The following is a 14,502-nucleotide window of genomic DNA, read 5'->3' on the forward strand; positions in this document are numbered from 1 at the left end:
AAACAGTACTTCATGGATTCACTACAGTCCAGATTCACACCATTCAATGCAAAATATACAGTAGCACTGTAGCTCAAAGCTATATTGCAGCAAATATTACTTAATGGGAGGCATAAGTAACCATTTAATCTTGGAGTCAGTAACTGAACTTGTAAATACCACACTTAAAATTGCATAGTTAGGTTCACCAATGATCTGGATGAAAATGTATAATGGTGAATAGGTACGACTCCCGGTGGTATTTTTATTTGTGGGAATTATTTTAATATCCACTGGAGTCAATGTCAGATTTGGATGCTCCAGACATCTAATTAATATTGTATTATGGGAGGAAATTTGCCTTGTGGCACCTATAAATTTCCTAAATCACACACAAGAGGAGCCAGATTCAAATTTTTTATTTTTTTATTTTAAAGATTATTCTGCTTTTAATTTCCAATTTGCAGAACCAATGTCTGCATCTGTTATATAGCTGAGTTTAATTTCTTTTTTAAGTCAATGCTGCAATATTATTATATTATATTGGGGAAAGCCCATTAGACTTTCCCAATATCACAACTGGAAAATCCCCATGCTTTTGCCTTGGTGTGATCTGCTGCTGGAGTGGCTGCCTGAGAGTCGGTGAATGTGAAAACAGAGTGTCAACAAGCCGATTACTAATGCAGAGGCTATCAAGGCAAGGAGGCTTACAGAACAATTAATGTTGTAAGGCCAAGAAGCTCTACTGTCATTTACAGGGCATAATGCCTTTACTCTATCATCATTGCATTGTGTCCCATGCGAAACAATACTGTTAAATTATACTCTGTGCCAGAGGCTATGCATTACATATATTTTCTTACAATGTGGACTATACAGAAACCCAGCGGCTTGTATAACTATTCAACTAAAACACAGCAAAAACATCTTCTGCATAAACGTGACGGGGAGAAGAATGAACAGAGAGTATACATTAGGTTCAAACTCAGAGTTAGCAATTCAAAAGTCTATACAAAAATACAAATTCTAGAATAATCTACAAGTTTTTCAAAGATGTTTACACTAAAATGTACCATATTTACACTGTCACCAGGACACCATCTTTTAAATGCTACTTTACAGCAGGTTTATACAAAAACTCTGTAGTGGTGCTGCAAATCAGCCTAACCGATATGCAGAACCAACTTTACAAGTTAGTGTGCAATAAACAGGGAAGAGTGCAGCAAAAACGTAGGGCTACTGCAAGTGTGGGCCGTCCGGCAAGGAAAATGCATGTCTGAGAAAATTGTGGGAACCAGGAACAGTTATGACTTGATGCATCCCTGAGAGGGTCACAACCCTAAAGAAGATGGGATGTTGACAGTAGTTCCTTATAGTTTAGTTGTGGGCAAGTTTTTGCAAACAAGCAGATCCTAGAGGATATTTTGCTTGACTGTGTCTACTACACGTGCCTCTTTTTACAATACTTACTATGTTCTTATGAAGGTAAAACAATTCAGTAACAAAAAAGCAGCTCAACTTAAAAAAAACAACATGTGATTGGAATAAATTAATAGATTATTTCTGCTATCTCAAAGATGATAGTATCATTATATTGAAAGAATCAGGCATTTAAATAAATTAACATATACAATTTTAAGTTAGTTTAAGTTATAGGCAACTTATTGACGTTATGTCGCTTAAAGAGACAGGCAGATCTGATCACAGGTTCTCAAAAAAAGTAAAAAAGAATCATCACATTATCTGGACCGCACTAGTCTTCATAGAAAACAAACAAAATACTGAGGAAATCACTTCATATTACAAGACAGCCACATGGGAAGCTGTGCAACCAAGCTCTTTAAATTTTTGCTGGGAGCAATGCTTGATTAAAATTGTAGCAAAATCCTCTCATATACAGTGCATTATGGTTATTTGCATACCAGCCTAAAGAATTTGTTAGGACCTGTAGTACAGTACGAGAATACAGTACAAGGACAGACGAGTTTTGTTTTCCTGCTAAGGTGTGTGACCTTCAAGCCAGGACAATGAAACTCTAAATTATCAGTGCTTGGACAACACTTGGTCATTTCAATCAATTCAGAGTGAGGATTATTATAAAGAGTTTATCTTTTCAACAAAGGATCTACTGCCTTTTCCCTGCATTAATTAGCGTTTAAGTTGCTAAAACTCAACTACTGCAATGAGACTCAACAGAAAAGTTACACATACTTTGTATATATACTATATGTGTCCCAGTGCCATACAAAGCAGAATGCACTGCAGGTACTGGGGGGTTTCAATGCACACGCTATATAGGGTGAAAGAAGAGGCATCACTTCGGAGAGTGACTCGAGGTGTGGGTGGAATCGACGCTTGTGGGCGAGTGGGTGCAACAGACAAACATGTGGTGCCAGACTCCGAAGGCAGCTCTTTTAAGGATTGCCATCAGTAGCCATGCTGAAGTCATCTGCGACCAGCAGCAGAGCCTCAATGTTGGCGGCTGTCTCAGGGCTCTGCAGGGAGAGAAAGTCTGAGACGTCCATACTGGCTAACCCGTCAGATGAGGGTTGGTTGGCGGCAGTGCCGCTCACTATTGTGGAGAAAGTCTGAGCTGTGGAAGAGGAGGAAGAAGAAGAGGGGGCCTCCAGTGTCACCTCACCCACCTTGGAGGAAGACTTGGGGGGGCAGCATGAGGAAGATGAAGTTGCTGAATGGTGCTGAGGCTCTGATAGTGGCGGGGGAGGGGGCTCTGGTGGTTGCTGCTGTGCTGGGGCTGAAACGATGGAGGAGGCACTCTTTGCACTCTTGTCTTTAGCAGAGTCCCTGCAGGCACACTGACACTGGCAGGATTCCTCCTGTTTGATGATGATGACTGGCAGGCTGAGGCCGATCTGCTGGACTGAGTTACCTACAACAGAAACATTACGTTTGATTAGTCCAATGCAAAGAAATTAGTCAAAACCACAGTGGTGTCTGCAAAAGTAGGCTGTCTGATTGTACCCTGTCAATATTTACAGATGGAAACATTACAATCGATCAGGTGACCACATGTTCCTATCAGCAACATGAACTGTAAACGTTGATGAAAACATCATCATCTGGTAAACCTGGCAGTGGTTCTTTTAAGGACCATAAGAGCTGTAAATTCACCAGCAATCACTAACAAATCAAAAATCTTTGACTTAAACTTGCTAATTAGAGCCCCCCCCCCTCCCCCCATTTTCTGTTTTGTCAATTTATACTAATATATTTGGGGAACTCTTAATTAAAAAAAAAAAACAAAAAACCAGAGTTCAAGGAATCTTACCTTTTTCCTCCCCATTTCATAAATGTTACATTTAATTAGGTGGAAAAAAGATTTAGCAAAAATGAAAGATGGTTACTATCAAGCCTCAGCCAGAGATTGCCATTTCCTTCCTCAAACTTCGCGTTTATATTGCCAAATACTTTTCCTAGTAACTATTGCATACTATTTAACTAATCGTCATTAACCCAAGTATTTTAGTGGCAAAACAAATGTATGATTTCCTCAGTCTTTGACCAAAGTCAACAGCACAAGATTGGTTTCACGGTGGCTTACCAGCATTACCTCCCACTGGTATGGCTGTAGTAAAGAAAACCTTTTCCACTTTTGGAGCTCCTTGATGTGGCTGTGAATAAACAAAAACACCAAAATTCAAAAGGGTTAACAATAAATATCAGTATCCTCAAGATGATTACGCCATGTTCTTTTTTTTTTTTTTTTTTTAATTTTTTTTTAGACCGTATCAAAAAGGGATGGACTGTATGAATTAAAAGCCATACTTTCCCTAATGTTTTATTTACCTAGTTTCATAGTTTGTTTGTGCTACCTTGTTTTCTTGTGAACATACTGATGAAGAGGAGAACAGATTCTGTGTGGGATCATTACTCACTGCTTGCTCTGGGTTCTGCTGGCTGTTGGTGGCACTGCTGAGGATCCACTGGAGATTCTGGTCAGACATGACCAAGCTGGGCTGCAGCAGGTTCTGTGTGGGTGCTATGGTGATAGTGGCAGGGGTGGTTGCCAGACCAGGGCCAGAGTTTGGACCAGGATTATTGGCCAAAGGCACAGGTTGAGCCACAGGTGCTAGAGCATCTGTTGTGGTAGCTGCAACAACAGCAGGACCAGGACCTGGTGCTGTGGCAGTCAGTGCAGGGGCAGGAGCAGGCGTAGCAATGGGTGGTGGTAGTGGAGTGGTCTGGGTAGTACTATCTTGCTGTAGGAATGTTGGTGGCAGTGCCACATATTGCTGGGGGGTGACGTGGTTTTGTGGCTGGACAGAAGCCTGTGGCACATCTGAGATCTGCTGAGGCCCATTGAGCTGCATGAAAGCAGGAGGCTGTGTTGTGCTAACATTTGCAGTGATGGAGGCAGGGGTGGAGGTCTGGGAGGAAGAGCTCTGATTGAGCTGGGAAGAAGCCTCCATGACTGCAGCGTTTTGTGAACAAGAAGATGAGGAGGTAGGATTGACAGTGAAAGAGATGAGAGAGGAGGCTTCTGTCACTCCCGGTTGGGTGGGAGTGTCCAAGCTGAAGGGCTCAGCAAGGCTCTCTGGTAAAGGGGGGAAAAACCTCTCAGAACAAGAACTTTAAGAAGAAAACCCAAACAGGTCGATTTTTAAATGAAATATTCTTACCACTGGGATGAGCATCATCTTGGCTGATGCTATTTTCAGGACTCTGGAACATAAGCTCAAAGATTTTCACAGGGGTGGCATTGTTGAGGTCCAAATTTTGAGCCTGCAATAAAATTTAAATGAACAAAAGCCTTTAAAAAGTGCACTCAGTGAATATATTGTTTTAACCATGACATTTTAATACAGTGAATATAAAAACAACTGAAGACTGAAAATATCTTTTAACTGGCATCTCACTGATCATCCTGACAGCTCCTCTACTGTGTCAACACAGAGTCTGTTTGACAAAGGTGAAATAAAGTTCAAACTCACATTATGGATGTTCTCTCGTAGTTCTGAGTCTGTAGAGATGAGGCTCAAGTCACTGAGGCACAGCGAGTGATTTGCATCCTGCAATTAAGAGATCGAAAGGTCCCTGATTAAAGTAGCCACTACAAGTGCTGAGTCATGGAAATGAAAGCTACTGTAAAAAATAGGTAAAAATCTAGGTTTTACCATACAAGGTAATCCATTACATAATGACATAATTAACAACTATTCCTTTAAAGAAAGAACAATGTAATCTACTTGTTCTATAAACATTTGCCATTAAAAACACAGGCCACTGCACAAGTGGAAAAGTTAAATACTTTACTTTTATGGTGACATGCTCTGTAGAAAGTCAATGTACCATGTAGTAATACCTGTGATATGAGATGTTATAACACAACTGTTTATTATGTGAAAAGCAACAAAAAAGAGCACTTTACTTCAGAACACAGCATACAGTAAATGGCACGAGGAGCACAATGTTATATAGCCCTGAGGCTGTCCATGGAGAACACAATGACTGTGCCAAGTGTGCCCACACTCTGACAAGACGCTGTGCTGTGACTCACTTCAGAGAGTGGATGGGCGAGAGAAACGCTGAAGGACTGTCCTTTGTCGTGGCCCCGGATGTGACTCTTCAAGCTGTACTGGCTGCTAAAAGTCTTCTCACAGCCGTCACTAGGACAGTTGAATGGCTTCTCCCCTACAGAATGAGCAGAGACAAAGGCAGAAAATACAGACTGAGACTGATTAATTAATTTATTATTCTTTACTATTTATATCTTTCCTGGCAGGAAAAAGTAATCAAAATTCAAAGTTGCAGATTTATTAATAAAATGATGACTTTTCAGTGACAAAAAAATGCAGCCGTATGGTTTTAAAAAGTCAACTTTACTCTTGTCACAATAATATAAAAATTTCAAGGGGCCAGCATGGCTGTTTCCTGCTCTTACTCTAGCTTTGCAGACTTACACACGCTATAGCTATGTACTGTCACCAGGGGGCAGTGTTAGAAATATGTGAAACAACTCTTAATATGACTCTTGTTTGTGTTCGCAGAATTCTTGGTTCTTAAGCTAAGTTGCTGCAGACACAACAGAAGTCAAAACATACAAAACTGTTTGTAGTAAAGCAAAACCAAACGTTAAAATAATGAAAACTGTCCTGTTTTCAAACTTGAGGCAACTGTGGCTCAGGAGGTAGTAGGGGGCGTCTTCCAAGGGGAAGGTCAGTGGTTTGCTCCCTAGTTTCATGCTAAAGTGTCCTTGGGTAAAATATGGTGTGTGTGATGATTAGAAAAGGTGTAGGTTAGGTATAGAATAAAGCTCTTGTATGTGACTGGGTGAAGGAAGCTTATAGTTAAAAGTGCTTTGAGTGGTCAGTTAAGCAGAATTGATGGGCCAGCAGGGCAAGCACCTTCGCAATCTGCTGGTAGTCGGGGTGGCCCGTCTCTCTGCAGAGAGCTCTGTTTTTAGATGGACGCAGTGTACAAAGTCTGTGATAAAAATCTGTGGGCTATTCTTGCTTGTGCTGCTGTTGGTGCATCAGCCAGGCATGAAGTTATAACATACGAATAGCTGAAGTGAAACCAAGTGCAGAAGAAATGTCTGTGCTTTTCATGGTGTATTTTTGATCTTTGATTTTTTTGTGGTTCTCTTGTTTCCAGTAGAAGCACTTCCTCTCCACACCCTTTACAAAGTGTTACATTGGTACTTAAATAGCACTTTATGGGGCTATATAAATACCAATCAATTTACCATTACCCAATCAGTATTCTACCTATGCAGTGTCATCACTGTTAAGCTACATGCTTTTGTTTTTTCCTCAGTCTGAATATGCAAAATCCAGCCAAATGGACACAAACACAGTACAATGAATCCTGTAGCTGGATTTTAATATCCTGATACATCTTGTTCTTGTACATGTAATTGTTTCATTTTCAACAACACAAAGCATAAGCCAGTTCAAGTCATTCCTTGTTCAGCTGAACATGATCTACTATATTGATATATATAAGGGGAAAAAAACCCACCAAATACATGGGAAGCTAGTATTTGTCTGTGTGTTTGACAGCTGGCATGTAGGAAAGATGTTCACCTGCCCTAAACAAGCATGCAATCATTAGAGCAAAGAGCTTGGCCTTAGCTGTCCATCTGGGGGGTGGGTCTTATTTGGAAGCATTTGTTCAATCAATACAAGCACACATGGAAAGAGCATTTTCAATTATTGCTTCCCCCCCTCCCAATTTCTAATTCTGAAAGGAAGACAAAACAAATGTTTTTGTTTGAAGGAAAGACGGTTCAGGTTTGGTTATTTAAACAGACAACACATGGGAGGCACTGGGCAACAATGGAAATGGAAATCAGGAAGAAATAAAAACAAATACATCTTTGTTGAAGCTTCCCTAGATAATTGAGGTGAACTAGAACACTGTATACCTGTGTGAGTCCGTACATGTGTTTTTAGGTGATGACTTGCAGCAAAGGCTTTTCCACAACCATCGTGATCACACCTGAAAGCAAAAACAGAAAAAAACAGCGTGAGATCAAATGTAAACATAAAGTGAAAAACATTCAAGGCTGGATTTCATCATCCTTCTAGATTAAAGTCATGACCCATTGCCCCCCTGTGTCGTTATATGAAGAAAAACGGACAGTTAACATGGATAAGTAAAATTTAAATACACTTAAAGTTTTGTACAGCAGTTCCTTCACCTTAACTGGGAGAAAATTAAACCTGCTGTGAAAAAGGAAATGCTCACCGGAATGGCTTCTCCCCAGTGTGTGTGCGAATGTGCTTCCTCAGGTCACTGAGGGTGGTAAAGTACTTTGTGCATCCCTCTGATTCACAGTTGAAAGTCTTGCCTGTGTGAAGTCTCTGGTGTGCTTTTAGCCTGCAGAGAAAATAGTGTTTCATTAAACCACAATGGGAAAATAGGAGAGGGACAAAGTAAACGCAGTGGCATTCAGCAACATGTGCTGACTACACTATCATCTCATTTAAAAAAATCTTTAAAAAAAAAAAGAGATGAGTCAGACGGGGAATGGGGCTATTAATAGAATTTTAAACTCAATCACGATTTTTGGCTTCTCACATTTAAATGAACATGGTCTAGTGATACTAAAAATGCATGCTCTGCAAACTGAATGGAAAGCAAAAGCAAACCAAGCACTTCCTAAAAAAAACAGCACCTGACCACGTGCCAGCATCAGTCAATCACAGCTGCGCCCGCACAACACAGCGTGCAGTGCTGGACTGATCTGGATGAGTAACTCCACATCAAAAGACCAGATATACAGCAAAAATCAAAAAATGTCTGGCACAGGAGAACATGAAGAGCTTGTCCCTTAAAGTGGATCATCATCAGCTGTTTGGAAATACTTTGGATTCAGTGCAAGAGATTTTATCCAAGAACAAATCATATACGAAAGTGTCTAATAAACACATATTTTTGGGTAAACGTTGGAGGGAAAGAGAGAGAATACTTTGAGTGTTTTTGGCATCCATCATGCTGATACAATAAATGGAATGAAAGTTTTTTTTGTTCGAGGAGATGCACTAAGATCAGGTAAATGGTGAATAAACACTTACTTGTCTGCAAAGTTGTATTAATAACCAAGAATGTAGCACAACGTAAAAAGGAAAGCAGTGCTCTGTTAATTCTATTTTCTGTTAAGTTTTGGTGCATTTTTTTTAAAATCATACTTCTTATCTTTTCTAAGAAACACATGGAGTTTCAGTGAGTGAGGAAGACCAGTTTTATTTTGATGCAAAGATTGATTATGCGAAGCAAACCATGACGAACCACTAATGCGATCCACAATGTAAAGTTAGATCAGGAATCTCAACAGCTCTAAGCCCTGTGTAGCTTACGATGATGGCACAGCAGCATCAAGCCACAGACACATGGCATTGCTACTGAAACAGTGCAAACTGGATACTTGGATGCCCTTTGATTTGTACATCTGATATATCTTGTGGTCAAACAAGAGACCTGACGGAATGACTGAAATATGTTCCTCTTTTAATAAAGACCCGAGTCGCTTGAGTCATTTTTTTGTGTCAAAACATCTACTGCATCACGCTTTGTCCACTGCCCCCAACACTTAGGTCTAATTATCTTAACCTACTTTTGATCAAGTCTAACAAAACTGAAACGGAACCTACAGTGATGATAAAGGTGACTTCATATAAACTTTGAGTTTCCACAGCAATGTAAAGACAGCAACATGAGACATGAAAGACAACAAAAAGGCTCACCTGTACAGCGTGTTGAACGCCTTTTCACAGCCCTGTACATCACACTCGAATGGCTTCTCCTTGGTGTGAACACGGACGTGGATCTTAAGGCTGTAAGAGGTGAGAAAGGCCTTTCCACAGCCTTGCTGATTACACACAAACGTGTACTCGCCCCGATGCGTTTTCTGGTGTGTCCGCAAGTTTCCTGCTGTGCTGTACGTCCTTGTGCAGCCTTCGAACATGCACTGGTACCGCTTTACCTAAAAGCGAGAGAATAAAAATGGTAAGTGGAATTAAAACATAGTGAAAGAATGCTGGTGCTAAGAAAAGGATTGCATCAAATCTCTTTTTAAAAAAAATCTGTTAATCTGTGTTTTAACTTTATTTAACAACACCATTTCAACAAGACAGGGAGAAATTAGTAAATCCAGCTCAGAAATAATAATAACCTGCCCTGCCATTGAATGAGGTGACAGTCTGACTCAGGGTGGCCTTTTGGATAGGATTTGAACTTAATGACTCAACCTCCCATCAGTACACAAAGTGGGTGAGCATTAAGGACATCAGTGATGACTAACCCCCAATTCTCTTTCACAGCACCGATGTCCATTGCAGTGGGGCAGTCTCCTGCTCTGCTCTCACACAAATATCCTGGGGGCACTGTGAATAAAAGCAGCCCAGTCTCTGCTTAGAAAAATTCTATAGTGTATTGAACACAAAACCAGGAGGAGAAAACTTGTGGCTGGCCTCCTCAACAAGAGACTGTCCATCCTCTGCTGCTATTACCTCATTTACTAAACTAAATCCTCTTAGTATTCTTGTGAAAATGAATTGTAGCCCAATTTAAATCAAAGCAAGGCAAATGAGATTATTAGAATATTAGATGCATCAGAGAAAACTCAGCATGAACCTTGCAGTGTTTGCAGAACTCCAAGACACCCAGTATCACAACTGTGATACAGTGAAAGTTAGACACAGCTGACTTAGCTTTTGGTCCTTCTGACAAGCGCTAATCTGAGCGATGGTAGTCTGAAACCATTCAGTTTGGTTATTAGTGTGTGGCAGGGATCATTTGTTATCTACGCAAACCCACAGCAGAACCCTGCTAAAGCTGGCAGCTCAGATCTGCATTTATCTCACACACCATTGTGACTCTACCACACTGTGAATTTGATCATTGCGAGGGAGCACTTTATGCTCCAGCTTCCCACACGCATAGTGGAAGAGACCACTCCATTACAAATTGGTTTATGAAAGAGGAGTGCTTAGCGTGGCCAACAAATATTGCCCAAACCATCCACACCCCAGTGCACGCTTTCCGCGGGGATTCATATTTCATATTTGCTTTGTTTAACATATTACAAAGACCTGCATGCACATGACTATTTATGATTCCAGGCCCGCAGAAGAGTGTGGCACCACTTTATATTGTACTGTTGTGCAATATAAATTTAAATTCATTTCTCAGAAGTGGCATGAAGTCATACACATACAGACACACACAATTAAAGATCCCGGTATGCTTCTATATTGCTGCAAGAAATATATAGTTGTCTTTTAATTCAGAGGGTTGCTCAAAATCTTTTTCTTTAGATATTTGTTATTATTGCAGTTGGTAAAGGGGTTAAAAACTGAGCGGACACTGCTAACAAATAAAATCAAACCTTGACTTAACTTCACCTTTCAAACAAAAACTGGCTACAAAAGAAGCAAGGTTTCTGCCAATAATATTCAGAAATAATAAGGCATTTGCTCCAGCACCACACCCATCTAATGATAACAAAATCTAAATTTACCAGTATATTAATCTTCAATACATAATATGATTTTAAAGTATGAAAATACCATGATCAAGACAATATAGTCATAATGCTTTACTCTGGAAAGTTTGCAGTCAGTTTTAAGTGTAATTCTATTGTTCTACATAACTTTTAAACCCCAATTCCAAAAAAGGTCTTGGTGCTGTGTAAAATGAACAAAAACTTTTGTGTAACTTCTATAGAACACAGAAAACTTACTAAATGTTTAAGCAGACATTTTACCATTTCCTAAAAACATTAGGATGGGGGCAACAGAACCGCTTTCAACACTTTGCAGTGAATCAGATGAACTGTTAAAAAAGGCCAACACCATGATTGGGTATAAGAAGAGGATCGTAGAGAGGCAGTGTTACTCAGAAGTAAGCTGCCTCTCTTTTATGGAAGGGGCTCACCAATTTACAAAAGAATCTGCATTTACAAGTTGTGGAAGAATTTCAGAATATTGTTCCTCAAAAGATTCTGAGAATCTGGAGAAATCTCTGTGTGCAAGGGATAAGGCCAAAAATCATTGGAAGGGCTCAGGAACACTTTTAGAAATCTGTGTCTGTGAACACAGTTAACTGTTCAGGTCGTGTTGTGTCCTCATTTTTCCTGCAACCTCTAAAGAGGAGAGGGACCAACGTGCTTGTTATCAGCACTCGGTTCAAAAGCCTGCATCTCTGATTGTGTGGGTGATACATTAGAGCCTATGAAATTAACAGCTTGCACATCTGCAAAGACAATGCTGAAAGGTCTATACAGGCTTTAGAGCAACATATGCTTTACCCAGATGATGTCTTTTTTGTGAAAGTCCTTAAATATTTCAGTAAGACAATGCTACTGCATCTGTTGCATGGCTTTGAAGTGGAAGAGTCCTAGTGGTGAACTGACCTGCCCAGAGTCCAGACCTTTCATCAATTAAAAATATACAGCTGTTGTGAGCTACAATCCTGTATCAGACAAGAATCTGGCAACATTTTTCTCATAAATGTCCCACAACTGTGCTCCTCAGATGTTTATAGACTACTGTTAAAAGAAAGGATCATAATAGTGGTAAAGATGGCTCTGTAGGCTATATATCATCTAAATCAACTGATTAAACATAGGAAAGAGAACTATGTTGTTCCCCAATGTGCCTCCCTGCCTTTTATGTTAGGTACCTACTGGTTAACAAGTGCAAACTTCCTATCAGATGGTTTTACTATGCTGTTCATCTCTGCTAATTAAGATAGGTTACTGCTGAAGGCAACAGAATGGCAACTTCTGCATAGTTGCTGAGAAGATCCTTTAAAAGAACTTGAAGCACAGTGACATATTTTCAACTGCACACCATTTTTCACCAGGACAAACTAGGTTTAAAAAAAATGATCACTATATTATTAGAGGATAAAATCATAAAATCTTTAAACCATCTGCTCTTCTGCAATTTGTTGTAATAACTGAAACAGCTTAGACAAGCAATCACTGCAATCTGTCATACATGTGCACTACCTTAGAGCCAATCAGAGGAGCCTCTGATGGCCAAGCAAGCATATGTCTTGTAACAGCTGGACAAGATGCACTTATTTATGCTCACCTCTCTCTGCTTGGTCTCTGGGCACTCAGAGTGCAAGGTGAGCGTAGCCCCCTCGATGTTGCGTGGCATTGGGGTGGACCCTGGATTTATTGTGAACTGGATCTGGTCAGGAGAAATTGTGTGGTGCACATAACCCTGTGACATCCCATCTGGGTCTGTCATAAAGGCCAGCGATCCCTCCTCCTCATCTCCATCACCTTCTCCCTCTGTTAGGAAGGTGACTCCATCTTCATCCCCTCCACAGTGACCCTCCTCTTCTCCCTCCTCATCCAGTCGTATTGGGTCCCGCTCAATGAGGACCGTGGTGCGGTCATAGACCCGACCAGAGGATGACGAAGGTTCAGCAATTAGGTCACCGTCTTTGCCAAAGTGGATCTTGTCATCTTCTTCGTCATCCCGCTCCAGCTGATCCACCTCCACCTCAAAGTACATAGGCGCCTCCGTATGAGGGCCATTCTCACTCATGGTCTCTGATGCCTCTCCTTCCTTGGCAAGAAGGACTGCACTCTCACACGTTAATGTTTCACCCTGAAAAAGAAGGAAGCTACTTCTCTTACGCTCTTAGGTTGTATAGCTCAGCTGAATTATTACAAATTGTAATTGGAAAAAAGCAAACACTGTTGAGCAGAAACTCATAGTTTCTCATAGCTGAGCCCAATAATAAAGACTGAATATATTTATCAGCGTTTAGTGATTCAGCAGCAGATCTGACTAGGGTTGTCCAGTTAAACTATATCAGCTGTCACTATGTAGCCCCACGCTGACAGACAGGAACATTTGGCAACAAATAACTAGACAGAGCCACAGCTATGTGTGCTTTTGGCAGAATAAGGTTTTTTTTTACTACATTAAATGCCCGTTCACCCCCTAATGTAGCGGACCTGCAGGTGTCAGTCAAAAGCAGCGAATTTTTTTCTTCGACAAGTCAGACTGAAATCACCGCAAGTAGTCACTTAGTAAGAGACACTGTTCACAGAAACTAAAGCTACACATCGCGATCTGGAACTTTCTTACTCCAGTGACAGAAGTCATGAGATAGCTGGTGCTTAGCCCTAGCTACTTGGTGACTTCTAATCAATCAAAATTCATCAGGCTACCTCTAAAGGAAAACGTTAAATGCTGCATATGAAAGCTGTCACTTCAAACCGACGGTGACAGTTAACTTTTACATGGCTGCGCACACAATGCAGCGCAGTTTCCAAACATAAGCGTGACCTTATAGGCACTCACTGGCTGCAAGGTTAACCTTTAGCTGACTGAACAATATCGTTTTCACAACTTAATGTCACAGTACTGAGGTTGTTAGCTTTACAATGCTAGCATTCTGGTGGATATCTGATCTCATATCATGATTACATCGTCTCCAGCCTGATACGTCGCTGGTTAGCTGCTGTAAATTAATCTTAGGCTGCTTATTTGCATCTGCCGTTACATATCTTTAGAGTGGGTTTCTCTTCAGCTCGTAAGCCACAGAAAGCTAAATGGGAACTAGTTAGCCAGAGGCTAGGCTAGGCAAGTCAGCTGCCACTTATTTCTCTACACATTCATAGCTTCGCTGGATAGCAACACTTTAGCTCATTGCTAAGCTAAGGGGCTAACGATAAACGTTTATTGTCAAGATTACTTATCGTTCCTGCAAAGATGGTCAGTTTCATTTTACCCGGTGATAAAGTGGCAAACTGAGGTTTAAGTGGATCGACTAGAAGGAAATGTCATTAAAATAAATTTACCTCTGAATTTTAATCCTTATTCCGATGCTTTGGATGTTGACCACTTTCTTCCTATCCCCTCCCTAGAAAGCCATACGTCACAGGCTCGCAGCCATTCGTGATGAATTATGGGAAATAATGTATAACTAACGCTAAATAACAATATTAAAAAATTCCATAAGGTGATTGTAGGGAAGGGGTTTCGCTTTTATATTTAGTGTTGATTTATTTTAGCAAATAATACAATTTTG

General features: G+C 40.5%; 1 protein-coding gene across 1 annotated transcript; it reads right to left on the bottom strand.

The window, feature by feature from the left end:
• Positions 1-957: 957 nt before the first annotated feature.
• mtf1 (metal-regulatory transcription factor 1) lies at positions 958-14,416 on the bottom strand. The gene is made up of 11 exons (XM_085177451.1): positions 14,273-14,416; positions 12,543-13,070; positions 9,189-9,427; positions 7,690-7,821; positions 7,367-7,440; positions 5,498-5,631; positions 4,932-5,009; positions 4,620-4,722; positions 3,876-4,534; positions 3,542-3,611; positions 958-2,869 (listed from the first exon to the last, which is right to left on the bottom strand). The coding sequence occupies exons 2-11, from the start codon at positions 13,005-13,007 to the stop codon at positions 2,394-2,396; spliced, it is 2,430 nt and encodes an 809-aa protein (XP_085033577.1). The 5' UTR covers positions 13,008-13,070; positions 14,273-14,416; the 3' UTR covers positions 958-2,393.
• Positions 14,417-14,502: the final 86 nt, after the last annotated feature.

Source organism: Neolamprologus multifasciatus, chromosome 11, assembly GCF_963576455.1.
Source record: "Neolamprologus multifasciatus chromosome 11, fNeoMul1.2, whole genome shotgun sequence".
Classification (NCBI taxonomy): domain Eukaryota; kingdom Metazoa; phylum Chordata; class Actinopteri; order Cichliformes; family Cichlidae; genus Neolamprologus; species Neolamprologus multifasciatus.

Excerpts from the sequence above, each read along its gene's own strand:
- mtf1 (XM_085177451.1), bottom strand. The coding sequence starts at position 13,007 with ATGAGTGAGAATGGCCCTCATACGGAGGCGCCTATGTACTTTGAGGTG. Across the intron at positions 7,441-7,689 it reads ACTGGGGAGAAGCCATTCCG|GTGTGATCACGATGGTTGTG; the intron begins GTGAGCATTTCC and ends TTTTGCTTTCAG. Across the intron at positions 3,612-3,875 it reads AGCAGAACCCAGAGCAAGCA|CCACATCAAGGAGCTCCAAA; the intron begins GTGAGTAATGAT and ends GTTTATTCACAG.